This window comes from Oncorhynchus tshawytscha, linkage group LG12 (genome assembly GCF_018296145.1).
Source record: "Oncorhynchus tshawytscha isolate Ot180627B linkage group LG12, Otsh_v2.0, whole genome shotgun sequence".
Lineage (NCBI taxonomy): Eukaryota > Metazoa > Chordata > Actinopteri > Salmoniformes > Salmonidae > Oncorhynchus > Oncorhynchus tshawytscha.
In genome coordinates this window covers 40,726,719-40,752,280 of record NC_056440.1, presented here as the reverse complement: position 1 = coordinate 40,752,280, position 25,562 = coordinate 40,726,719, and the positions used below count along the sequence as shown (strand labels likewise).

The 25,562-nt window shown below is 43.7% G+C and overlaps 1 protein-coding gene across 4 annotated transcripts in view; it reads left to right on the top strand.

The window, feature by feature from the left end:
- Positions 1-24,251, top strand: part of LOC112263285 (mevalonate kinase-like) — a 31,985-nt gene extending 7,734 nt beyond the window's left edge. For 3 of the 4 annotated variants that reach the window (XM_042330657.1, XM_042330658.1, XM_042330656.1), the window contains 9 exons: positions 8,390-8,537; positions 8,936-9,083; positions 9,877-10,032; positions 10,756-10,859; positions 11,227-11,272; positions 11,711-11,801; positions 17,086-17,205; positions 17,415-17,568; positions 23,299-24,251. In XM_042330657.1, the coding sequence (XP_042186591.1) occupies positions 8,390-8,537; positions 8,936-9,083; positions 9,877-10,032; positions 10,756-10,859; positions 11,227-11,272; positions 11,711-11,801; positions 17,086-17,205; positions 17,415-17,568; positions 23,299-23,450 (1,119 nt within the window). In that variant the 3' untranslated portion in view covers positions 23,451-24,251. Of the gene's footprint in view, positions 1-6,636; positions 6,723-8,389; positions 8,538-8,935; positions 9,084-9,876; positions 10,033-10,755; positions 10,860-11,226; positions 11,273-11,710; positions 11,802-17,085; positions 17,206-17,414; positions 17,569-23,298 lie in introns of those variants that run through there. The other variant, XM_042330659.1, reaches the window with a different exon arrangement.
- Positions 24,252-25,562: the final 1,311 nt, after the last annotated feature.

Here is a 25,562-nt window from a genome sequence, read left to right as displayed (position 1 = left end):
CTACTCTACTGTGGGCGGAGTGTACCTCCCGACTACATCGAGTCGCTGTCAGTCGATATGGGGAAACAGTCGGTGGTTGTATTTGATTAACGGTTTATTTAAAAAATATAGATTTCAGCAAACAAAGCCGCACAGCTACAGAGGACAAACATAGGTAGAATGAATATTTTTAGAAGTATTGACTGACAATGACTCAACGTAGTCCGAGATACGGTCCACACACTTGTCTACCACTCAACTCCATTGATGTGTTATAACTACATCGCAGAGTTGAGAAACCCTCAGCTAGCCAGTGAAGTAGAATTATTTGCTAGAATCAACAAACACAATTTGAGCCTAAGGGTGTTTTCACACTTGGTCCCTTTGACAGTTTTTGTGAACTCAGTGCTGTTTGCTTACATTTTTGTGCAGTGTGAACACTCCAAAGAGACTCAGACCCCTCCAAAAGAGCCCCCGAAGCGAACCGAATGGAGACCATCAAGAGATGGTCTGAGTTCGGTTCGCTTTAATTCCTTAGTCCGGTTCCCTTTAAGGCAGTGTAAACGCAAAGCTCCCCAGGGTCTCTTGTCATTATTTCCGCACCACACACTAGACTACTGCAACACTGTTTCCCCTGCCATAAACCCTTACATTGGTGCCACAAAAGACAGAAGATGGTGATGTACAGTTTCGCGGGAAAAAATGTGTAGCCTTTTCTTCCTATAAATCAGTCATCGTTGGAATTATCAGCCAATACCGATATAGCGCTAAAAGGCCAGTATCAGCCAATAATATTGATGAACCTATACATTGGTCGGGCTCTATGTAAAAAGACCCATGATCACCAACGTGAGGTTTCTAGGAGCATGTCAAATAAAAGCAAAGAGTTATTTAAAAAAGGCATTCTTGTCAAACAAGGCATTCTTGTCAAAAGTCTTAAAGGTATTTGAAATACATAAACATAACTAATATCAACATTTATATTTAGTTTAGGATTCTTTTTTCTGACACCGCCTAGTATATTAGTCCTGGAAGGCAGTTAGCATAACAGGTGGTGGAGCAACCGGTCAGGATGCTCTTGATACTGCAGCTGTAGAACTTTTTGAGGATCTGGGGACCCATGCCAAATCTTTTCAGTCTCCTGAGGGTGATGTGGACACCAAGGAACTTGAAACTCTCAACCCGCTCCACTACAGCCCCGTCAACGTTAATGGGGGCCTGTTCGGCACTCCTTTTCCTGTAGTCCACGAACAGCTCCTTTGTCTTGCTCACATTGAGGGAGAGGTTGTTGTCCTGGCTCCACAATGCCAGGTCTCTGACCTCCTACCTATAGGCTGTCTCATGGTTGTCAGTGATCAGGCCTACCACTGTTGTCATCAGCAAACTTAAGGATGGTGTTGGAGTTGTTTGGCCCTGAACTTGTGGGTGAACAGGGAGTACAGGACTAAGCATGCACCCCTGAGGGGCCCCGGTGTTGAGGGATCAGTGTGGCAGACGTGTTGTTGCCTACCCTTACCACCTGGGGGCAGCCCCTCAGGAAGTACGGGATCCAGTTGCAGAGGGAGGTGTTTAGTCCCAGGGTCCTTAGCTTAGTGAGGAGCTTTGTGGGCACTATGGTGTTGAACACTGAGCTGTAGTCAATGAACAGCATTCTCAAATAGGTCTTCCTTTTGTCCAGGTGGTTAAGGTCAGTGTTGAGTGCGATTTGAGATTGCGTCATCTGTGGATCTGTTGGAAATTGGAGTGGGTCTCAGGTTTCTGGGATGATGGTGTTGATGTGAGCCATGGCTAGCCCAGTGCTACGGGGCGGTAGTCATTTAGGCAGGTTACCTTTGCATTCTTTGGCACAGGGACTATGGTGGTCTGCTTGCAACATGTAGTTATTAGACTCGGTCAGGGAGAGGTTGAAAATGTCAGTGAAGACACTTGCCAGTTGGTCCGCGCATGCACTGAGTACATGCCCTGGTAATCCGTCTGGCCCCACGGCATTGTGAATGTTGACTTGTTTAAAGGTCTTGCTCACATCGGCTACGGAGAGCGTGATCACACATTCGTCTGGAACAGCTGGTGCTCATGTGCTTTCGTGTTGCTTGCCTTGAAGCGAGCATAAAAGGTAAGCGTGCATCATTTGGCAGCTCGCGGCTGTGTTTCCCTTCGTAGTCCGTAAACCCTGCCACATCCAACGAGCGTCAGAGTGTAGTAGTAGGATTCAACCTTTGTTCTGTATTGACGCTTTGCCTGTTTCATGGTTCGTCTGAGGGAATAGCGGGATTTCTTATAAGCATCCAGACTAGTGTCCCACTCCTTGAAAGCTGCCGCTCTAGCTTTTAGCTCGGTACAGATTATGCCTGTAATCCATGACTTCTGGTTTGGATATGTACAGTACCAGTCAAAATTTAGGACACACCTACTCATTCCAGGGTTTTAATTTATTTGTACTATTTTCTACATTGTAGAATATTAGTGAAGACATCAAAACTATGAAATGACACATGGAATTATGTAGTAACCAATAGTGTTAAATATATTTTAGGAGATTTTTCAAAGTAGCCACACTTTGCCTTGATGACCGCTTTACACACTCTTGGCATTCTCTCAGCCAGCTTCATGAGGTAGTCACCTGGAATGTATTTCAATTAACAGGTGTACCTTGTTAAGTTCATTGTCTCAAACACATTAAGAAATTCCAATCAGTTGTGTTGTGACAAGGTAGGGGTGGTATACAGAAGATAGTCTTTTACCAAATAGGGTAAATGTCAAGAACAGCTCAAATAAGCAGAGAAATGACAGTCCATCATTACTTTGACTGACCTTCATGTCTTAATCTGGAAAATGTCAAGAACTTTAAGAGTTTCTTCAAGTGCATTTGCAAAAATCATCAAGCGCTATGATGAAACTGGCTCTCATGAGGACCGCCACAGGAAAGGAAGACCCAGAGTTACCTCTGCTGCAGAGGATACATTCAATAGAGTTAACTGTATGCCAGATTGCAGTCCAAATAAATGCTTCACAGAATTCAAGTAACAAGCACATCAACTGTTCAGAGGAGACTGCCTGAATCAGGCCTTCATGGTCTAATTGCTGCAAAGAAACCACTACTAAAGGACACCAATAAGAAGAAGAGACTTGCTTTGGCCAAGAAACACGAGCAATGGACATCAGACTGGTGGAAATTTGACATTTGTAACCGCTGTGTCTTTGTGAGATGCAGAGTAGGTGAACGGATGATCTCCGCATGTGTATTTCCCACATGAAGCATGGAAGAGGTGGTGTGGGGGTGCTTTGGTGGTGACACGGTCAGTGATTTATTTCGAATTCAAGGCACACTTAACCAGCATGGCTACCACAGCATTCTGCTGCGATACACCCACCCCATCTGGTTTGCGCTTAGTGAGACTATCATTTGTTTTTCAACAGGACAATGATCCAAACACACCTCCAGGCTGTGTAAGGGGTATTTGACCAAGAAGGAGAGTGATCGAGTGCTGCATCAGATGACCTGGCCTCTACAATCCCCCGCCCTCAACCCAATGGAGATGGTTTGGGATGAGTCAGACTGCAGAGTGAAGGAGTAGTACGATTCTGACAGGATTAGTTTTTTTCCCCCAAACTGCCCCCTGTAATTATTTTTTTTCGATAATTTTTTCAGTTATGACGGAAGTGTCGCGATAATATTTGAATTGAGGAAGTGTGATCATAATCATTTGGATATTTTGGCGTTCCGCATTAAAAGACGTCCTAAAAGTATATTTGTGCACGACAACGATGCAGACGGACACTATGTCTGTATAGTTAGAGCAAGATGTCATTTTGTGTGTGTAAGAAGAACACGGACACGTCATGTCAATGGATTTCATGGTTTGGTGATGTTCCGCATGTAAATGGCACTAATGGAGTCTGCATAGGGGAGGACGGATCAAAATAATGGATGGAACAGAGTGAATGGAATGGCTTTAAACACACAGAAACCATGTGTTTGATATGATTCCGCTCCAGCCATTACCTCGAGCCCATCCTCCCAAATGAAGGTGCCACCAACCTTCTGTGAATGCCATGTAACTCGCTTGATATTTGGAGTAGAGAGAGCTCATGTTGGTCTCATAAGGAAGCTAACATTCTCCTCTTTCCGGCACTGTATCCAACTCCATGTGTTTTGGGGTCAATGTGACTGATTATGATACAGAAAGTCGCTTTACCCAAAGTTGATTCCCACAACAACTTTATTAATGCACTTAAAATTGGTCCCTCCCAAAGATTATCTATTGCCTCAGCGAACAGAATGTGTGAATGGGGCTCTGATGGGCAGCCTCCCTGTTCTCTCTTGAACTATGCCATTACTGGTTAAAGAGACAGCTCACACGTTTATAAATTAAGCTCATTTCTATTTAAATGTTGTTGATCAGTCCAATGAAACTGGTTGCAAGTTGATTAATCTGTAGCCCCATGAAATCAGCCAAAACACGCTCCGTAACTTAATGCATGCACACACTCCTGTTTGAATAGGCCTAGGCTACATCTTGATTTACCCAGTTTATCAATAAAGATTTACCATTCTAATTCACTGAACAGAAATATGAACACAAAAAGCTTATTTCTCTAAAATTGTTTGCACAAATGTGTTTACATCCCTGTTAGTGAGCATTTCTCATTTGCCAAGAATCTATCCACCTGACAGGTGTGGCATATCAAGAAGCTGATTAAACAGCATGATCAATACAAGGGGCACCTTGTGCTGGGGACAATAAAAGGCCACTTTAAAATGTGCATTTTTTTCACACAACATAATGCCACAGATGTCTCAAGTTTTGAGGAAGCGTGTAATTGGCATGCTGACTGCAGGAATGTCCACTAGAGCTGTTGCCAGATAATTGAATGTTCTTTTCTCTACCATTAGCCGTCTCCGTCATTTTAGAGAATTTGGCAGTACGTCCATCCAGTCTCATAGCGTCTCGTGGGCGAGCGGTTTGCTGATGTCAACGTTGTGAACAGTGTGTCCCATGGTGGCGGTGGGGTTATAAAGTATGGCCAGGCATTTTATTGATGGCAATTTGAATGCAAAAATACTGTAACGAGATCCTGAGGCCCATTGTAGCCCCATTTTTTTTTAAAGGTATCTGTGTCGAAAAGATGCATATCTGTATTCCCAGTCATGTGAAATCAATAGATTAGGACCTAATGAAGTTATTTCAATTGACTGATTTCCTCATATGAACTAACTCCGTAAAATCAATTAAAATGTTGTGTTTATATTTTTATTCATAATAAATGGATACTGTTATGTTGTTAGATTGATTTTATGATTGATTCACTAATGCATTCATGGCTGCCTCTGAAAAATGTTGACGTAAAAAAAAAGTGTAATTTAATGATATTGAACTCAAAAGAAGCTCAACAATTGAACAGAGCGTTAGCTGAGTTTGTCTGGATCTTTCTGTGACTTTGGTTTCTTTTTTTTTGCCTTGGTATTGTTTTTTTAAATTGTTTTTTAGTATCGTGATACTAAACCTTAACCTGGTTTCTAAGTCAAAATTCTGGTATCGTGACAGTAAAGAAAAGTAGAGTTCAGTACAGTGCACAGTAGATTTATAACTAAACCAAGATAGACCAGTACCTGTCATTTCCAGTGGGAACAAATGATTCCTAGTGGGCAGAACAAGCAAGGAGGTGGGCAGAGCCAAGCATGCGCTAGCGTGATCCTATTGGCGTGTTTTAGCACACATCTGCATATTTCTGTTAGGGAACGCCTACTCCGAAGTGCACGTGTGTAATATCCGAATTCACCTTTGCACTCGTTTTACACAGCACGATTTTAAAAAAAAAACCGAAAGTCTACAGAACTTAGTCCAAACTGTTCATAACATATTCTAGTTTTGTGAACAGAGAACTGTATTGAGAGCAAATGTTAGATCAATGAGAAAATGTAGGCCAAAATCCATCTCGTTCCATCTTCTCCCCCTGCCTGTCAGTGGAAATGTCAAGCTGATGCTTCACATTTATACACTACCTGTCAAAAGTTTTAGAACACCTAGTCATTCAAGGGTTTTTCTTTATTTTACTATGTTCTACGTGTTCTACATTGTAGAATAATAGACATCAAAACTATGAAATAACACATGGAATCATGTAGTAACAAGTGTTATACAAATTAAAATAGCCACCATTTGCCTTGATGACCGCTTTGCACACTCTTGGCATTCTCTCAACCAGCTCTTATGGGGTTGTCAAATGGAATGCATTTCAATTAATGTGTGGAATTTCTTTCCTTAATGCGTTTGAGCCAATCAGTTGTGTTGTGACAAGGTAGGGGTGGTATACAGAAGAGAGCCCTATTTGGTAAAAGACCAAGTCCATATTATGGCAAGAACAGCTCAAATAAGCAAAGAGAAACGGCAGTCCATCATTAATTTAAGATGTGTTATTTCATAGTGTTGTTGTCTGCACTATTATTTTCTATTATGTAGAAAATAGTAAAATATTGAAAAACTCTTGAATGACTAGGTGTTATAAAACTTTGGACCGGGTAGTGTACATTCAGTGAAATATCTGTCTCGTTGTTCAATCTGTGGTAGGGATGTGACAAGTGTACCATTTTGTTCAAGTTTAAACCATAAGAAAAATCCTAAAATGACGTGATTCAGATATGATCCTGCGTTTTGACCGCTAGTTGGCAATGCAGTTTAATCTACTGAAGTCCTGGATACCTACCAGACTGCACTCTTACTGCTGTCCCCCACGCAACAATGGTAGTTAATGCCGTTTTAGGTTTCCTGCTGGGTGCCTCTCCTCCATGTTCTCAGATGTCAGTACATGGGCTGTGTGATGGCTCGTTTCAGTGATGCATGACAGCTTGTTCATAGATGTCCAACAATCTGCTGTTAACGCCACGTATGGTGTTTGAGAGCGCTCGCTTTTTACTTGCAGAGCAATCATACAATTTCTCCATCCGGGCTGTCACGTTTTTTTTCGGCATCTTCCGTCTGGTTATAGATATGCCATTCGGACATTGAAGCCGTCATCCTCTACCATTGACAATGTCTGCATATCAATTGCAATACTTTCTGTAGTCGGTGCTGTGATTTCTCTCACTACGTCCCTTATCGCACTGTTGCCAGCAACGGATTGGGTCTCATGTTCCCTCCCTTTCAGCGTTGCACCTGAACTGCCACTGTAGCTCAGTTTCACCTCGGAAGGTTAGCAGATTTCACCACCTTCTCATTTAATTTCTCAAAGTATTCCCATGCAGGATTTTGCTGCTGCCGCTTCACTGTCTCACTCTGACATTTTTCCAACTGTTAATGACGAGCGGAGCGCTTTATATCCGTGGCAAATCATTTGAAAGATACGGATTTCCTCCTAACGTTACAGCATTGCTGCATTAGGTATTTGTTTAATTCGTTTCCCCCCCCCTTTATGATGGTGATCGGGACCTGTTAGTGCTAAGTTAACTGCACTGTGATTTTAATTTTGTGAAAAACTAAAACGATTGGTTAGGGAGCTTTTCTAAAAGTTAACGATCCCAATTGAATTTATACGTCACACCCCTAATACACAGTAGAGCCCACTAGAGTTGAGTACACTATAATGAACTATACTGTACTCTACTGAGCTCTTCTGTGCTGTCCAAACTTGTGGAACATATAGACGTCTATGATTGGTTCAGATTTGGTCCGGACCAACCAAATTTGGTCTTGTTTGGTGGCAGAGCTCATTAAAATAATAGCCTGTGTGTAGGATAATACCCAAATATGCAAAATAAGGATATTGCATATTTCTGCCTTTGTGTACCTGTTGAGGATACGTCACCATGAAGAGAATGACATTCATAACCTTAATTATGCATTTTTGTGCAGTACAGAACAGAAACCCATGATGTAATTCTTTACCGCAATGCTGTTCCCTGGTGTAAATCCAGTTCAGTTACTGTAGTTCAATGTCCAAAAATAGTTTTTGTTCTAAGTCAAGGTGTCATCATAGCTGACATCTCATTATTTTCTGCAGACATATTTGAATCTTAATTCAGAGCAGATATTTAAGAGTTTTTGTAAAATGGTCACAAAAAAACAGTGGCAGATCTCCACAGTTTTAATAGTATGTGTGCTTTGGAAACATTTTCTGTGTAAATTGTTGAAAGTATTCATTGTGCGTAGAGTTTGTATGGTTTGTTTTTTTTTTGGCATAGGTAACATTTTAAGTGAACAACCTGAGTCTCAGTGCAACTCCATTACCATGGAATTGCCCCCAGGCTAATACAACATCTTTATACACTCATGTATTCATGAAAGTTGTTCACCCAGTACAGACACAGTCTATTCTGTGTTTGCACTGAAAGAAGATTGGTTGTTGACATGAAATTGATTTGACTATAACCACAACAACAATTCAGAGGTCTGTTTTCTCCAACCCCTGCTAGGTGGCTCTGGCTGTGAGTTTGAACCTGCGCACATACCTACGGTTGCAAGCCACATCCACCAGTAAAGTCTGCATCAATCTCCCCAACATCAACACTTTCCTCAGCTGGGATGTGACCAAGTTGAAGCAGCTGCTTCCTGACTCTGGAGGTGAGAGGTGCTTTCTGGCTGGAGGATTGAAATGTAGTGAATTTGAAGGGGTGGCCCGAGTGGGATTGGAACCCTGGTCCCTGTGACTCAGTCCAACACCTTAGCCATTACACCAAGAGGCTTAAACCTCCTGACAAGGTAGGTGTTGTACTAAGTTTGCTACACTACCCCCTTGGAAAGTCATATCCTTGTGTCTGTGCTATGGGACATAATGGCCTCCCAGCAGCTCCATTCCACTTCTGACACCAATGCAGTGAATTTGGGAGAGAGCCTGAACTGGACTTGAACCCCAAAACTATTGGTCAAGTTGTAAAACAACAGCTCAAAATATAATTGTTGGTTTTCTTTGTTTTATTCTTCTATGGTAATGTTGTCTATTTTTGTAATTCTGCTTACAGCTGAACTGGGGAATGTGAATGAGCTTGATGCAGAGCTTGTCAGGAGACTGCGAGACTTGGTTGGTGTATCAAATGGAACCTTGGATACTCGCAGCATGGCCATCTTAGCCTTCCTCTACATCTACCTCTCTGTCTTTGCTGGGTCAGGGTAAGAATTGAAATTGATAGAGCTAATTTATATAGGAGTGTTAACATAGGATAATTCTAATCTTGACACCCAAGAATCAAACCTCCAATGAACAATACAGACCCCATGCTAGTGAGGAAGACTTAGGCAGCTGGGAGCTGGGCGGATGCTAAAGAGTAGGCCTAATCGGGGCTGACGCGGGCAGCGCTAGGCTAGCGTGTTTGAGAGAGGAGTGGACGGGCTCTGACAGAACGGACAGCCACTAATTAGAAGCTGGCACTGGGCCCCCGCTGCAGCCTTAACAAGTCTGGATGTGTTTGTCCCTGGGGAGAAGAGCTCCACAATTAGTTTAGAGCACCCGCGTTTCCTGTCTGCCCAAAAGGAGTCTGACTGTCATGGACATTGACAGTGGAGCAAGTCTACTCAGCTCACACCCATGCACATATGCACACCACACTAGTCATTCCCGAGGAAAAGTACTGCTGTGCCTCGGTCCTTTGGCCTGTTTGATTAAGATCACAGGAAGTGTGCTTTCTGGATATTTTTGCTGTATGAGCTGTTGCAAAGTGTGAGGTTTTTGTGTGAGATGGGTACCCAAAAGCCTTATACAAACAGTAGTAGGTACAAACAATAGCCCAGTTTTAAAGTGATTTCATGGAAAGTGTTTATTTATTGTGTCTTTTCCACCCAAATTATATACTTTTCTCCCTAGCCTATCTTGGTCTTAATAAATCATACTACTTTCCTATTCCTAGATATACGCATATCTAAGCTGAGAATGAGAATTTGGTTCATGGTTCTTGCTCCATCGCAGGGAGTTACCCAGCCTGACTGTGTCTGTGTGGTCAGAGTTGCCAACTGGAGCGGGTCTGGGGTCAAGTGCTGCCTACTCTGTGTGCCTGGCTGCAGCTCTGCTCTCTGCCAGTGGGACCATCCCTTCTCTACTCAGTGACCAGGAAAGCACAGCCAGGTAATGACTGCACAACAAATTGTCTACTAGATCTAATAACATTGCAACATTTAAATTGTCTATTGGAACAATGTAAGCCATATTTGTCTTAGTCTGCATGTACTGTAGTTTTATGTAGAGTACTTGCACCACTCAATGCACAGTCAGACAATACACGGTTCTCTGTCACCGTATGTCCTAATATATACAGTGGGGCAAAAAAGTATTTAGTCAGCCACCAATTGTGCAAGTTCTCCCACTTAAAAAGATGAGCGAGGCCTGTAATTTTCATCTTAGGTACACTGCAACTATGACTGAGAAAAAAAAATCCAGAAAATCACATTGTAGGATTTTTAATGAATTTATTTGCAAATTATGGTGGAAAATAAGTATTTGGTCAATAACAAAAGTTTATCTTTTTTATTTTTTCTATACTTTTTTTATCCGTTATTTTATCAGGTAAATTGACTTGAGAACACGTTCTCATTTGCAGCAACGACCTGGGGAATAGTTACAGGATGAATGAGCCAATTGTAAACTGTTTTATCTCACATGTATTGGGTACTGCCGCCACTGAAGGATGCTATTCCAAAAATCAGTTAGGACTTTGTTACTGATGTCCTCACATGTAGGGCTATCACAAGCACAGACTGAAGGACAGCAGGGAAATGCTGATGGGGCTTGAATGCCCAGTGTACATTGTTATTGTAATCATCTCTACTATATTTCATCATGTTTCGACAGGTGGGGTGAGGTGGAGATGGAGCTGATCAACAGGTGGGCGTTTCAGGGGGAGAGGATCATCCATGGGAACCCGTCGGGGGTGGACAACGCCGTGGGGACATGGGGTAAGACCCAGATCCCTCTGCCTTTTGCACGCAACACCACAGTACCACACAGCTTTGCATTGTGATGTATGATACCATGAACTGTGTATGTGGACACTACAACGGAATGATATGATACAATCTGGCAACATTTGTCGTCTGCAGAACTCACAGTGTTGTAGGGATTTATCTCGTTGTAGGATCTCTGTGAGAAGGCAGACGTTGTTTGTGCGGATGTTACAGTAAACGGAGGGGAAATGTGCTGCACTATTCCTTTGTGTGTTGCGAGGGCTGTTTTGCGGTCAGAAAATGTATGCTCTATTGTGTTCTTTATTTTCATCCGATGCCCATTTCTTTCACTTTGTTTTGACTCTTTTTTTTTTTTTAGGTGGCATATTGAGATACCATTCTGGGAAAATAACTCCCCTAAACAGGTACTGAACAGTTTTTTTGCTTAACAAATCACCTTTCCATGAATATGCTCGCTGGGCCTAATTTACATTGACAGATTTACAGACTGTGATAGCAGACATCATTTTAAAGTAGACTACTGGGTTGGGAAGGGATCCCAGAATGTTATCCAGGTCAGTGGGGGGTCAGCCTGTGAATTATACACTTGAGCGAACATTCCAGCAGGGCAGGTGGAATTTAAATCCCCAAGTGAAGTTGAAATTGACTACTTTAGAATGAAGACGGCATTGCCCATGCTGTCACGAGTGGTCAATGGAAAAGATAGGTGATGCTCCCTCTGTGGACTCTACTATTGCCACTCGTATGAGGGAACCCATAACAGTAGCAACACCTGGACAAATACAGGTGCATCATGTGGTATTATATTGCTAACCTGCCTTTTTTTATTTTCCCATTTGCAGGGTCCCAATGTTAAGGATCCTACTCACAAACACCAAGGTCCCTCGCAGCACCAAGGTACTTGTTGCTGGAGTGAAGGACAAAATGAACAAGGTACTAAATGGCTGCCATCTCATCTCCCCTGTGTTCACCTCCCCAGCCCTGTAATTAGTGTAATCGCCTGTGCTTTCATTTGTATGGGAAAGGCACTCTGGGGCCTGGCATTGAGTGCCTTTGGGTCATTCCGTGTCATTTCAATCACTTTCTGACTGCACAACTTTTAGATTTCAACAAAACCTTCTGTACATGTTTGCCCGTGGTAGAAGTTGTCAGAAAGTGACATTTTGGACCTGAATGCCAAAACATTCAGGAGATAAAGGTGCTCAAACCACCCTACCATGGGCAAACATGTACCACCCTACATGTAAACCACCCTACCATGGGCAAACATGTACCACCCTACCACCCTACACGTAAACCACCCTACCACCCTACATGTAAACCATCCTACCACACTACATGTAAACCACCCTACCACACTACATGTAAACCACCCTACCACACTACATGTAAACCACCCTACCACACTACATGTAAACCACCCTACATGTAAACCACCCTACCACCCTACATGTAAACCACCCTACCACCCTACATGTAAACCACTCTACCATGGGCAAACATGTAAACCACTCTACCATGGGCAAACATGTAAACCACTCTACCACCCTACATGTAAACCACCCTACCACCCTACATGTAAACCACCCTACCACCCTACATGTAAACCACCCTACCACCCTACATGTAAACCACCCTACCACCCTACATGTAAACCACCCTACCATCAATGAAAAAGATAAATGTTTGAGTTTGATATAATCTTACAAACAGGGTTGTCAAAAAGTCTTTTTACCTTTAAAATTAATTATCTAAATGTGATTTATTTTAAATGTTCATACAGTATCTGTTGTAGCTTAGATACAATTGTACATAATCAGAGGTGTTTGTGTTGTGCCCACCATTGGTTGAGACAGCATGCTCTTGAATACAGGGTGTATGTCATGTTTTGGCTGATTTAATGAACAAAAGAATTCAATAGAATTTACATTTCTACTTTCAAAATGGTTGGAAAGATGATTGGAGGTCCACACATCAGAGAATGTTGACCTGAGTAGGAATATTCATTGTTTTAAAATAAACTGTCAATCTTCCACAATAAACCTATTGAAATCATAGAAATATAGATAATAGAATAGACATTTCCATTCAAGTTGAAATTCAACGGTGGGTGGACTGGTGTCCATCTTTCTGTTAGTAATTGAAATGGAAATACATCCCGTTCTATGAATTCTGTTTCTATGACTGCAACGACATCCCCCCCCCCCCTGTATTCAAGATAATGCCGTGTCTCAATTTATGACAACACACATACATTTTTCATTTTAAACAAGTATCTAGAAATTAATAAATTATTTGACAACCCTTTTTGTAAGCTCAATCTCCTGAATCTTTGGGCATTCAAAAAGTCCCTTTCTGAACACTTCTGACATGGCCAGCGGCTGTCGGCGCCAAACATGGCGCCGACAGAGATGGCCGCCTCGCTTCGCGTTCCTAGGAAACTATGCAGTGTTTAGTTTTTTTACGTGTTATTTCTTACATTAGTACCCCAGGTCATCTTAGGTTTCATTACATACAGTCGAGAAGAACTACTGAATATAAGATCAGCGTCAACTCACCATCAGTACGACCAAGAATATGTTTTTCGCGACGCGGATCCTGTGTTCTGCCTTTCAACCGGGACAACGGAATGGATCCTATGCGGCGACCCAAAAAAACGACTCCGAAAAAGAGGGAAACGAGGCGGTCTTCTGGTCAGACTCCGGAGACGGGCACATCGTGCACCACTCCCTAGCATTCTTCTCGCCAATGTCCAGTCTCTTGACAACAAGGTTGATGAAATCTGAGCAAGGGTAGCATTCCAGAGGGACAGCAGAGACTAACGTTCTTTGCTTCACGGAAACATGGCTCACTTGAGAGACGCTATCCGAGGCGGTGCAGCCAGCGGGTTTCTCCACACATCGCGCCGACAGAAACAAACCTCTTTCTGGTAAGTAGAGGGGCGGGGGCGTATGCCTTATGGCTAACGAGACATGGTGTGATGAAAGAAACATACAGGAACTCAAATCCTTCTGTTCACCTGATTTTAGAATTCCTCACAATCAAATGTAGACCGCATTATCTACCAAGAGAATTCTCTTCGATTATAATCACAGCCGTATATATCCCCCCCAAGCAGACACATCGATGGCTCTGAACAAACTTTATTTGACTCTTTGCAAACTGGAATCCATTTATCCGGAGGCTGCATTCATTGTAGCTGGGGATTTTAACAAGGCTAATCTGAAAACAAGACTCCCTCAATTTTATCAGCATATCGATTGCGCAACCAGGGGTGGAAAAACCTTGTATCATTGTTACTCTAACTTCCGCGACGCATATAAGGCCCTGCCCCGCCCTCCTTTCGGAAAAGCTGACCACGACTCCATTTTGTTGATCCCTGCCTACAGACAGAAATTAAAACAAGAGGCTCCCACGCTGAGGTCTGTCCAACGCTGGTCCGACCAAGCTGACTCCACACTCCAAGACTGCTTCCATCACGTGGACTGGGATATGTTTTGTATTGCGTCAGATAACAATATTGACGAATACGCTGATTCGGTGTGCGAGTTCATTAGAACATGCGTTGAAGATGTCGTTCCCATAGCAACGATTAAAACATTCCCTAACCAGAAACCGTGGATTGATGGCAGCATTCGCGTGAAACTGAAAGCGCGAACCACTGCTTTTAATCAGGGCAAGGTGACTGGTAACATGACCGAACACAAACAGTGCAGCTATTCCCTCCGCAAGGCTATCAAACAAGCTAAGCGTCAGTACAGAGACAAAGTAGAATCTCAATTCAACGGCTCAGACACAAGAGGCATGTGGCAGGGTCTACAGTCAATCACGGACTACAAGAAGAAATCCAGCCCAGTCACGGACCAGGATGTCTTGCTCCCAGGCAGACTAAATAACTTTTTTGCCCGCTTTGAGGACAATACAGTGCCACTGACACGGCCTGCAACGAAAACATGCGGACTCTCCTTCACTGCAGCCGAGGTGAGTAAGACATCTAAACGTGTTAACCCTCGCAAGGCTGCAGGCCCAGACGGCATCCCCAGCCGCGCCCTCAGAGCATGCGCAGACCAGCTGGCCGGTGTGTTTACGGACATATGCAATCAATCCCTATCCCAGTCTGCTGTTCCCACATGCTTCAAGAGGGCCACCATTGTTCCTGTTCCCAAGAAAGCTAAGGTAACTGAGCTAAACGACTACCACCCCGTAGCACTCACTTCCGTCATAATGAAGTGCTTTGAGAGACTAGTCAAGGACCATATCACCTCCACCCTACCTGACACCCTAGACCCACTCCAATTTGTTTACCGCCCAAATAGGTCCACAGACGATGCAATCTCAACCACACTGCACACTGCCCTAACCCATCTGGACAAGAGGAATACCTATGTGAGAATGCTGTTCATCGACTACAGCTCGGCATTCAACACCATAGTACCCTCCAAGCTCGTCATCAAGCTCGAGACCCTGGGTCTCGACTCCGCCCTGTGCAACTTGGTACTGGACTTCCTGACGGGCCGCCCCCAGGTGGTGAGGGTAGGCAATAACATCTCCACCCTTCTGATCCTCAACACTGGGGCCCCACAAGGGTGCGTTCTGAGCCCTCTCCTGTACTCCCTGTTCACCCACGACTGCGTGGCCACGCACGCCTCCAACTCAATCATCAAGTTTGCGGACGACACAACAGTGGTAGGCTTGATTACCAACAACAACGAGACGGCCTACAGGGAGGAGGTGAGGGCCCTCGGAGTGTGGTGTCAGGAAAATAACCTCACACTCAACGTCAACAAAACTAAGGAGATGATTGTGGAAACAGCAGAGGGAACACCATCAACATCGATGGAACAGTAGTGGAGAGGGTAGCAAGTTTTAAGTTCCTCGGCATACACATCACAGACAAACTGAATTGGTCCACTCACAAACTTTTACAGATGCACAATCGAGAGCATCCTGGCGGGCTGTATCACTGCCTGGTACGGCAACTGCTCCGCCCACAACCGTAAGGCTCTCCAGAGGGTAGTGAGGTCTGCACAACGCATCACCGGGGGCAAACTACCTGCCCTCCAGGACACCTACACCACCCGATGTTACAGGAAGGCAATAAAGATCATCAAGGACATCAACCACCCGAGCCACTGCCTGTTCACCCCGTTATCATCCAGAAGGCGAGGTCAGTACAGGTGCATCAAAGCTGGGACCGAGAGACTGAAAAACAGCTTCTATCTCAAGGCCATCAGACTGTTAAACAGCCACCACTAACATTGAGTGGCTGCTTCCAACACACTGACACTGACACGGACTCAACTCCAGCCACTTTAATAATGGGAATTGATGGGAAATGATGTAAATATATCACTAGCCACTTTAAACAATGCTACCTTATATAATGTTACTTACCCTACATTATTCATCTCATATGCATACGTACATACTGTACTCTATATCATCGACTGCATCCTTATGTAATACATGTATCACTAGCCACTTTAACTATGCCACTTTGTTTACATACTCATCTCATATGTATATACTGTACTCGATACCATCTACTGTATATTGCCTATGCTGCGCTGTACCATCACTCATTCATATATCCTTATGTACATATTCTTTATCCCCTTACACTGTGTAAGACAGTAGTTTTGGAATTGTTAGTTAGATTACTTGTTGGTTATTACTGCATTGTCGGAACTAGAAGCACAAGCATTTCGCTACACTCGCATTAACATCTGCTAACCATGTGTATGTGACAAATAACATTTGATTTGATTTGATGTATGGAAGGTTTTGTTGAAATCTAAAGGGGTGCAGTCAGAAAGTAATTGAATTCATATGGAATGGCCAGTTCATAAAACATGGAGATGAAGCACTCAGCTAGCACCCCTGTGTGGCGTTGCCTTGACGACACCCACAGGGGTGAGCACTTCTGTTCTGTTAGATCGACATAGGTGGTGTTACTGGCAGTGTTATGATTGGGGGGGGGGCAGCAAGCAATGTTTTTCACTCAGCACTGAGTGACTGGCTTTTTGTGTTGCTGCTGTACGGTATCTGACTGTTTAAATGATTATGACCACTAGATGAGATATGAGTATTTGCTGCTTTAGTCTGCACTGTGGACTTCCTTTAGTATATTTAGTGTTGTTCAATTCCTTTACATTCAATTCCCAATTATTTGTAAAAAGTATTAATTCTATGTTTATTTGCTGTCCCCCCCCCCCAGTTTCCCTCTATTATAAACCCTGTACTGGAATCTGTGAATGCAGTCTCCTGCACCTGTGAGCAGACCTTATCAGAGATGACCAACGACACCCCCACACCAGAGCACTACAATATCCTGGAGGTACCGTATGGAAATGCATGCACACGTTGCCTATGGACAGTGTGTCCTGGTGCTGCAGACACACTACCAGTGTGACACAGTGTAGAAATGATTCCCTTCCTCTTACACACGGTAAAGACTACAGCTGCATGAAAAGACAAAATTTGTATTTTGATGCAAAAAAAAAAAAGCTCAAATAAAAACGACAGCTGCTATTATGTCTACCGTAGGAACTCATTGACATCAACCAGCACCACCTGAACGTGATGGGTGTAGGACACCCGGCCCTGGACACCCTGTGCCGCGTCACCTTGGCCAGAGGGCTACACAGCAAGCTGACTGGTGCTGGCGGAGGGGGCTGTGGTATCACCCTGCTTAGACCAGGTACTGTAGCTCGCTATCTACTTACCTCCCTATCTGGCTTACAGTAATCAAGTGGGGGGGGTGCGTGCACGCGTCTGTCCCTATTTGTTCTTACACTGCATCGCCATCATCTTTGGTCCTCACCTTAATTTTGGGTTAGAGAGTTACCAATTTCTATTTGTAATGAATCCTTTTAAAAGAGATATATGAAAGGACATCTGTAGATTTGGCTCCATTGTATTGATTGGATGTGGGGGTTTGGGGGGGGGTTCCTTCCTGCTGGAATTATTGTATGTCCTGGAAATCTCTACCTTAGTCGTCCTTATCTTCTTCCTCGTTTTAGGGAAAAGCTCTGTAGTCTCAAACCGACGGCGTAGAGAAGTAGGGATATGTCAGTACGCCAAGAGAGTGACAAACAGGATCCTATCTTCCACAAAAACAAAACAGGCAGAGAACCTGTCTGAATCCACTGCCTTCTTTGTTTATGCCTGCAGCCTGTAACACGTTGCATTTTAAATCAGCTAAAGATCTCCTAAATATATCCCCAACTGATGTTGATTTGCTTTGTTGTACTAGCAAGCAAGTGTTGCACATTTTTGTGGTTTGAAGCTATTTTCCAAAAAGTTTACTTAAGTGTCTGTTTTCCCTCCCAGTGCTCTCAGATCAGCTTTGGGCTTAAAGGCTTTGATTTGAGGTAGAGCAGGGACGAGCATGCAGTAAAGTAACCTGCTATCCTCCTGCCTTGTTAAAATCCACCACTGTCTGGTGACGTGCTGAATATTTATAATTTCTTTGCTGATGAGCATTGTAATGTTTTTTCCTCCACATAGAGATGTACTTTAGCTTATGGTTGGCTCTTCAGCAAAGAAATACTACTATTACTAATAATACAGTATATGCTATTTCGCAGATGCTTTTCATCCAAAGCAGCAAGTGAGAGCATCATCGTTTTAGTATATTTGACCCCTAACAGGAATTGAACCCACAAACCTGGAGTTGCTAGTGCCACTCAATTTCCAACTTATGCCGGTCATACACTATACTGTTTCGCCACATTTTGCTGTCCCAGGCAAATTTTCATGATCGGGGTGAAATCCTATGAACTTGGGCTAGTGTCAGTACGTCAGGACTTGTGTAGTTTGAGCGGATCAAGGACTCAACAATGATGGCTGTTCCATTCACCAGACCCCTGTTGGTTGTGCATCTTGTAGTATGAGTATTGCTACGATGTGATTAGACAAGGACTACTTCTAATAGCCAATGAGCACTCAGCATGTGAGACCAAATCAATGATGGCTAACACGGAACCCAAACCGTTTGCGCGCGTGCGCCATCGTGCATAAATGTATTTTGTCCCCCCACACCAAACGCGATCACGACACGCATGTTAAAATATCAAAACAAACTCTGAATAGACCTATCGGACAATTATAATTTTTTTTCTTCTTGGGCCTCTATAACTGTATCAATTTTTTTTGGCAAATTGGATTGATCCCCTCTACCACCTGGAACTCCACTAATCCTACCGACGGAAACGCATGAGGTGGCTAAAAACAGACCTCCATCCTATGCTAGCTTGCTACCGATGGCCCGGCTAGCTGTCTGAATCGCCGTGACCCCAACCAACCTCACTACTCACTGGACCCTTTTGATCACTTGACTAAGCATGCCTCTTCTTAATGTCAATATGCCTTGTCCATTGCTGTTCTGGTTAGTGTTTATTGGCTAATTTTACTGTAGAGCCTCTAGTCCTGCTCTCTATACCTTTATCCAACCTATTAGTTCCACCACTCACACATGCGATGACATCTCCTGGTTTCAATTATGTTTCTAGAGACAATATCTCTCATCATCACTCAATACCTAGGTTTACCTCCACTGTATTCACATCCTACCATACCTTTATCTGTACATTATGCATTGAAGCTATTTTATCGCCCCCAGAAACCTCCTTTTACTCTCTGTTCCAGACGTTCTAGACGACCAATTCTCATTGCTTTTAGCCGCACCCTTATCCTACTTTTCCTCTGTTGATGTAGAGGTGAATCCAGGCCCTGCAGTGCCTAGCTCCACTCCTATTCCCCAGGCGCTCTCTTTTGATGACTTCTGTAACCGTAATAGCCTTGGTTTCATGCATGTTAACATTAGAAGCCTCCCTAAGTTTGTTTTATTCACTGCTTTAGCACACTCTACCAACCCGGATGTTCTAGCTGTGTCTGAATCCTGGCTTAGGAAGACAACCAAAAATTCTGAAATTTTCATCCCAAACTACATTTTCAGACAAGATAGAACTGCCAAAGGGGGCGGTGTTGCAATCTACTGCAAAGATAGTAGGACAGAACTCTGCAGGCTATCTAGGTCTGTACCCAAACAATTTGAACTTCTACTTTTAAAAATCCACCGCTCTAAAAACTCTCACCGTTGCCGCCTGCTATAGACCACCCTCTGCCCCCAGCTGTGCTCTGGACACCATATGTGAACTGATTGCCCCCCATCTATCTTTAGAGCTCGTGCTGCTAGGCGACCTAAACTGGAACATGCTTAACACCCCAGCCATCCTACAATCTAAGCTTGATGCCTTCAATCTCACACAAATTATCAATGAACCTACCAGGTACCTCCCCAAAGCCGTAAACACAGCCACCCTCATAGATATCATCCTAACCAACTTGCCCTCTAAATACACCTCTGCTGTCTTCAACCAAAATCTCAGCGATCACTGCCTCATTGCCTGCATCCGTAATGGGTCAGCGGTCAAACGACCTCCACTCATCACTGTCAAACGCTCCCTGAAACACTTCAGCGAGCAGGCCTTTCTAATCGACCTGGCCGGGGTATCCTGGAAGGATATTGATCTCATCCCATCAGTAGAGGATGCCTGGTTATTTTTTTTAAATGCCTTCCTAACCATCTTAAATAAGCATGCCCTATTCAAGAAATTTAGAACCGGGAACAGATATAGCCCTTGGTTCTCCCCAGACCTGACTGCCCTTAACCAACACAAAAACATCCTATGGCGTTCTGCATTAGCATCGAACAGCCCCAGTGATATGCAGCTTTTCAGGGAAGCTAGAAACCAATATACACAGGCAGTTAGAAAAGCCAAGGCTAGCTTTTTCAAGCAGAAATTTGCTTCCTGCAACACTAACTCAAAAAAGTTCTGGGACACTGTAAAGTCTATGGAGAATAAGAACACCTCCTCCCAGCTGCCCACTGCACTGAAGATGGGAAACACTGTCAACACTGATAAATCCACTATAATTGAGAATTTCGATAAGCATTTTTCTACGGCTGGCCATGCTTTCCACCTGGCTACCCCTACCCCGGTCAACAGCACTGCACCCCCCACAGCAACTCGCCCAAGCCTTCCCCATTTCTCCTTCTCCCAGATCCAGTCAGCTGATGTTCTGAAAGAACTGCAACATCTGGACCCCTACAAATCAGCCGGGCTAGACAATCTGGACCCTTTCTTTCTAAAATTATCTGCTGAAATTGTTGCCACCCCTATTACTAGCCTGTTCAACCTCTCTTTTGTGTTGTCTGAGATTCCCAAAGATTGGAAAGCAGCTGTGGTCATCTCCCTCTTCAAAGGGAGGGACACTCTTGACCCAAACTGCTATAGACCTATATCTATCCTACCTTGCCTTTCTAAGGTCTTCGAAAGCCAAGTCAACAAACAGATTACCGACCATTTCGAATCTCACCATACTCTCTCTGCTATGCAATCTGGTTTCCGAAATGGTCATGGGTGCACCTCAGCCACGCTCAAGGTCCTAAACGATATCTTAACCGCCATCGATAAGAAACATTACTGTGCAGCTGTATTCATTGATCTGACCAAGGCTTTCGACTCTGTCAATCACCACATCCTCATCGGCAGACTCGACAGCCTTGGTTTCTCAAATCATTGCCTTGCCTGGTTCACCAACTACTTCTCTGATAGAGTTCAGTGTGTCAAATCGGAGGGTCTGTTGTCCGGACCTCTGGCAGTCTCTATGGGGGTGCCACAGGGTTCAATTCTTGGACTGACTCTCTTCTCTGTATACATCAATGATGTCGCTCTTTCTGCTGGTGAGTCTCTGATCCACCTCTACGCAGACGACACCATTCTGTATACTTCTGGCCCTTCTTTGGACACTGTGTTAACAACCCTCCAGGCAAGCTTCAATGCCATACAACTCTCCTTCCATGGCCTCCAATTGCTCTTAAATACAAGTAAAACTAAATGCATGCTCTTCAACCGATCGCTGCCTGCACCTAACCGCCTGTCCAACATCACTACTCTGGACGATTCTGACTTAGAATACGTGGACAACTACAAATACCTAGGTGTCTGGTTAGACTGTAAACTCTCCTTCCAGACCCACATCAAACATCTCCAATCCAAAGTTAAATCTACAATTGGCTTCCTATTTCGCAACAAAGCATCCTTCACTCATGCTGCCAAACATACCCTTGTAAAACTGACCATCCTACCAATCCTCGACTTCGGCGATGTCATTTACAAAATAGCCTCCAATACCCCACTCAACAAATTGGATACAGTCAATCACAGTGCCATCCGTTTTGTCACCAAAGCCCCATATACTACCCACCATTGCGACCTGTACGCTCTCGTTGGCTGGCCCTCGCTTCATACTCGTCGCCAAACCCACTGGCTCCATGTCATCTACAAGACCCTGCTAGGTAAAGTCCCCCCTTATCTCAGCTCGCCGGTCACCATAGCATCACCCACCTGTAGCACGCGCTCCAGCAGGTATATCTGTCTGGTCACCCCCAAAACCAATTCTTTCTTTGGCCGCCTCTCCTTCCAGTTCTCTGCTCCCAATGACTGGAACGAACTACAAAACTCTCTGAAACTGGAAACACTTATCTCCCTCACTAGCTTTAAGCACCAGCTCTCAGAGCAGCTCACAGATTACTGCACCTGTACATAGCCCACCTATAATTTAGCCCAAACAACTACCTCTTTCCCTACTGTATTTATTTTATTTATTTATTTTGCTCCTTTGCTCCCCATTATTTTTATTTCTACTTTGCACATTCTTCCACTGCAAATCTACCATTCCAGTGTTTTACTTGCTATACTGTAATGACTTTGCCACCATGGCCTTTTTTTTGCCTTTACCTCCCTTATCTCACCTCATTTGCTCACATCGTATATAAACTTGTTTCTACTGTATTATTGACTGTATGTTTGTTTTACTCCATGTGTAACTCTGTCGTTGTATGTGTCGAACTGCTTTGCTTTATCTTGGCCAGGTCGCAATTGTAAATGAGAACTTGTTCTCAATTTGCCTACCGGGTTAAATAGGTGAAGGTGAAATAAAAAAATATATTTAAAAAATAGCTCCCTTATTTGACACATTCACACCCTAAGTGTTTTTTAAATATTGTTTACCCCTAGCCCTTACACATTTTTTAAATCCAGTTATTTGTTTTGTCCCATTTATTTGGCACCGCTGGTGTGCGCCCTTCTGCTGTTTGCTGGCGAGGGCTTTGTGAGCAGCTCTCACAGCAGCCATCAGACTCCCACAGCACAGAGCTCTAGGGTGCATCCAGGGCAAAGGGTGCCAATTGTGTAGCAGCCGAAGTCATTCTCAGAGATGAATTAGGTAAAAACCTACGCAGATGTAAACTAATCCTCTTGCACAGAAGGCACGCACGGAGGGGCAAACACTGTCAAGTCGTGTGTTTTGAATGTAGCTCACTGTTTGTGACTTTGTTTTTCTTTGTGATTTCCTCTGGTAGAAACGGAGTGCTCTGTGATCCAGAACACTATCCAGGACTTGAGAGACTGTGGCTATGACTGTTGGGAGACCAGTGTAGGTGCAGAAGGCGTGCAGCAGCACTCTCCCCTCGCCTTCAAGGAGGAGGCCCTGGAGGTTTTAGCACGCTACTGAGACCCACTGGCCATGGGTCTGCCCTTCCTATGGGTGAACAGGTGACGCTTTGCTCCATTACTTTGGCCTACCAAGTCTTCTATTGTTAAGGCCTGACAACTTCCAACAGAAGAGTTGCCTACAGCACAATACAGCATGGGTCATGCATAAATGCTAATAGCGCTTCTGTAACGACCAACTGTCAAGACAGCCTCTTTGTTTCAGGGGAGGACAGTTGCTAATCACCCACTCATCATATATTTTTCTGCCATTTCATGAGGTCATGGAACTAAGATTGTAGGGGCACTAGGCAGGTGATCACACCTCCCTTTTAAAATAAGTGGTGTTCTAGTTTTCATTATTTGGTATGCACTGTAGCCCTCCCTATCCCCTGGCTTGAAATGATTGTTTACTAATGTGTATTTAAACTGTTTTTGGTTTAGCAGGAGCTTACCACGAAACTTCAAAAGAAGATGTTGCAAAAAAGCAAGATAAACCCAGTGCGTAGCAGTGTGTCTAGGTGCTAGTATTTAAAAATGTATTGAAAGATGACAGGCGACAAGTTTGCAGTTGTTTACACTTGTTTTTGAATATCAATACCGTGGTTGACTTGTTCTTCATTTCAAATGAGGGTGCTGTGAGCCATTTGTCGTATAGATGGCAGCAAAATGTAAGAATGAACTAACCTCTTAACTGACATGAGCAAATCGTAGCGAAGAAATTGTCATTCAGTTTTTGCTTCAGGTGTTAATACAATGCCAAAGCAGATGCATTCCTAGGTATACAAACCTTTTTAAAACTGAAAATAAAATGTGCATAATTCATTGTGTCACATAAGGGTAATTGTTTTCTCAATGTCCAAAGCAAAAATGTAATTCCTCCATATTTTTGGTGGCGAGAGACCATCTTTTGAAGACAGCCCCTCAAGCTCTTCTTTCCAAGAGATGAGTATGAACTTGAAAATGACAGCATTTCTCTGATTTCTTTGGTCATCAAATATGTCTGACATCACGCCACAGACCAAGAATTGCAAGGCCTTTAAAAATAACTATTGGTAGGTAGGCTACCTCTCTGCCTCCGCCTTTCACATTGGTGTTCACGTTTGTAATATACACTCAGTGGCCAGTTTACTAGGTACTCCACTCGGTTCACGAAAAAGGTTCGCTACTACAGACAGTGAGTCACGTGTGGCCGTGGCTTGCTATATAAAGTAGGCAGACAGGCATCGAGACATTCAGTTACTGTTCGATTGACCGTTAGAATGGGCAAAACGAGTGACCTAAGCGACTCTGAGCATGGTATGATAATCGGTGCCAGGCGTGCCAGTTCCAGTATCTAAGAAACGGCCGGCCTCCTGGGCTTTTCATGCACGACAGTGTCTAGGGTTTACAGAGAATGATGTGACAAACAAAAAACATCCAGTCAGTTGCAGTTTGGTGGGGGAAAACAGCTTGTTGATGAGAGGTCGAAGGGGAATGGCAAGAATTGTGCAAGCTAACAGGTGGGCCACAAACAAGCAAATAACGGCGCAGCACAACAGTGTGCAGAATGGCATCTCGGAACGCACAACTCGTCGGTCCTTGTCATGGGCTATTGCAGCAGACGACCACACCGGGTTCCACTCATATCAGCTAAAAACAAGAAGAAAAGGCTCTAGTGGGCACGCAATCACCAACACTGCCTGGTTCGATGAAACCTGTTTCCTGTTGCGTAACGCTAATGGTAGAGTCAGGATTTGGCTTAAGCAGCATAAGTCCATGAGTCCCATCCTGACTGGTGTCAATGGTACAGGCTGGTGGCGGTTGAGCAACGTTTCCATGCCCCAAAGAATTCTGGCTTTTCTGAAGTGGTGTCCGACCTGGTACTAAATGGGTGTACCTAATAAACTGACCACTGAGTGTATATGAACCATGTCATTGTTCTACAGAAAATACTCATGTCAAAAAAAAATCTACAAATGAATGAAAACAAAATAACTAAAATATAGTCGTTATATAAGTATTCACCCCTTTCGTTTGGACAAACATACATTCGTTCAGGGGTCAAATTTGACTTAACAAATCACAAAGTTACATGGTCCCTCCAGTCAAGTATAGAATGTTAAGTCCAGATTCAACTACAAAGACCAGGGAG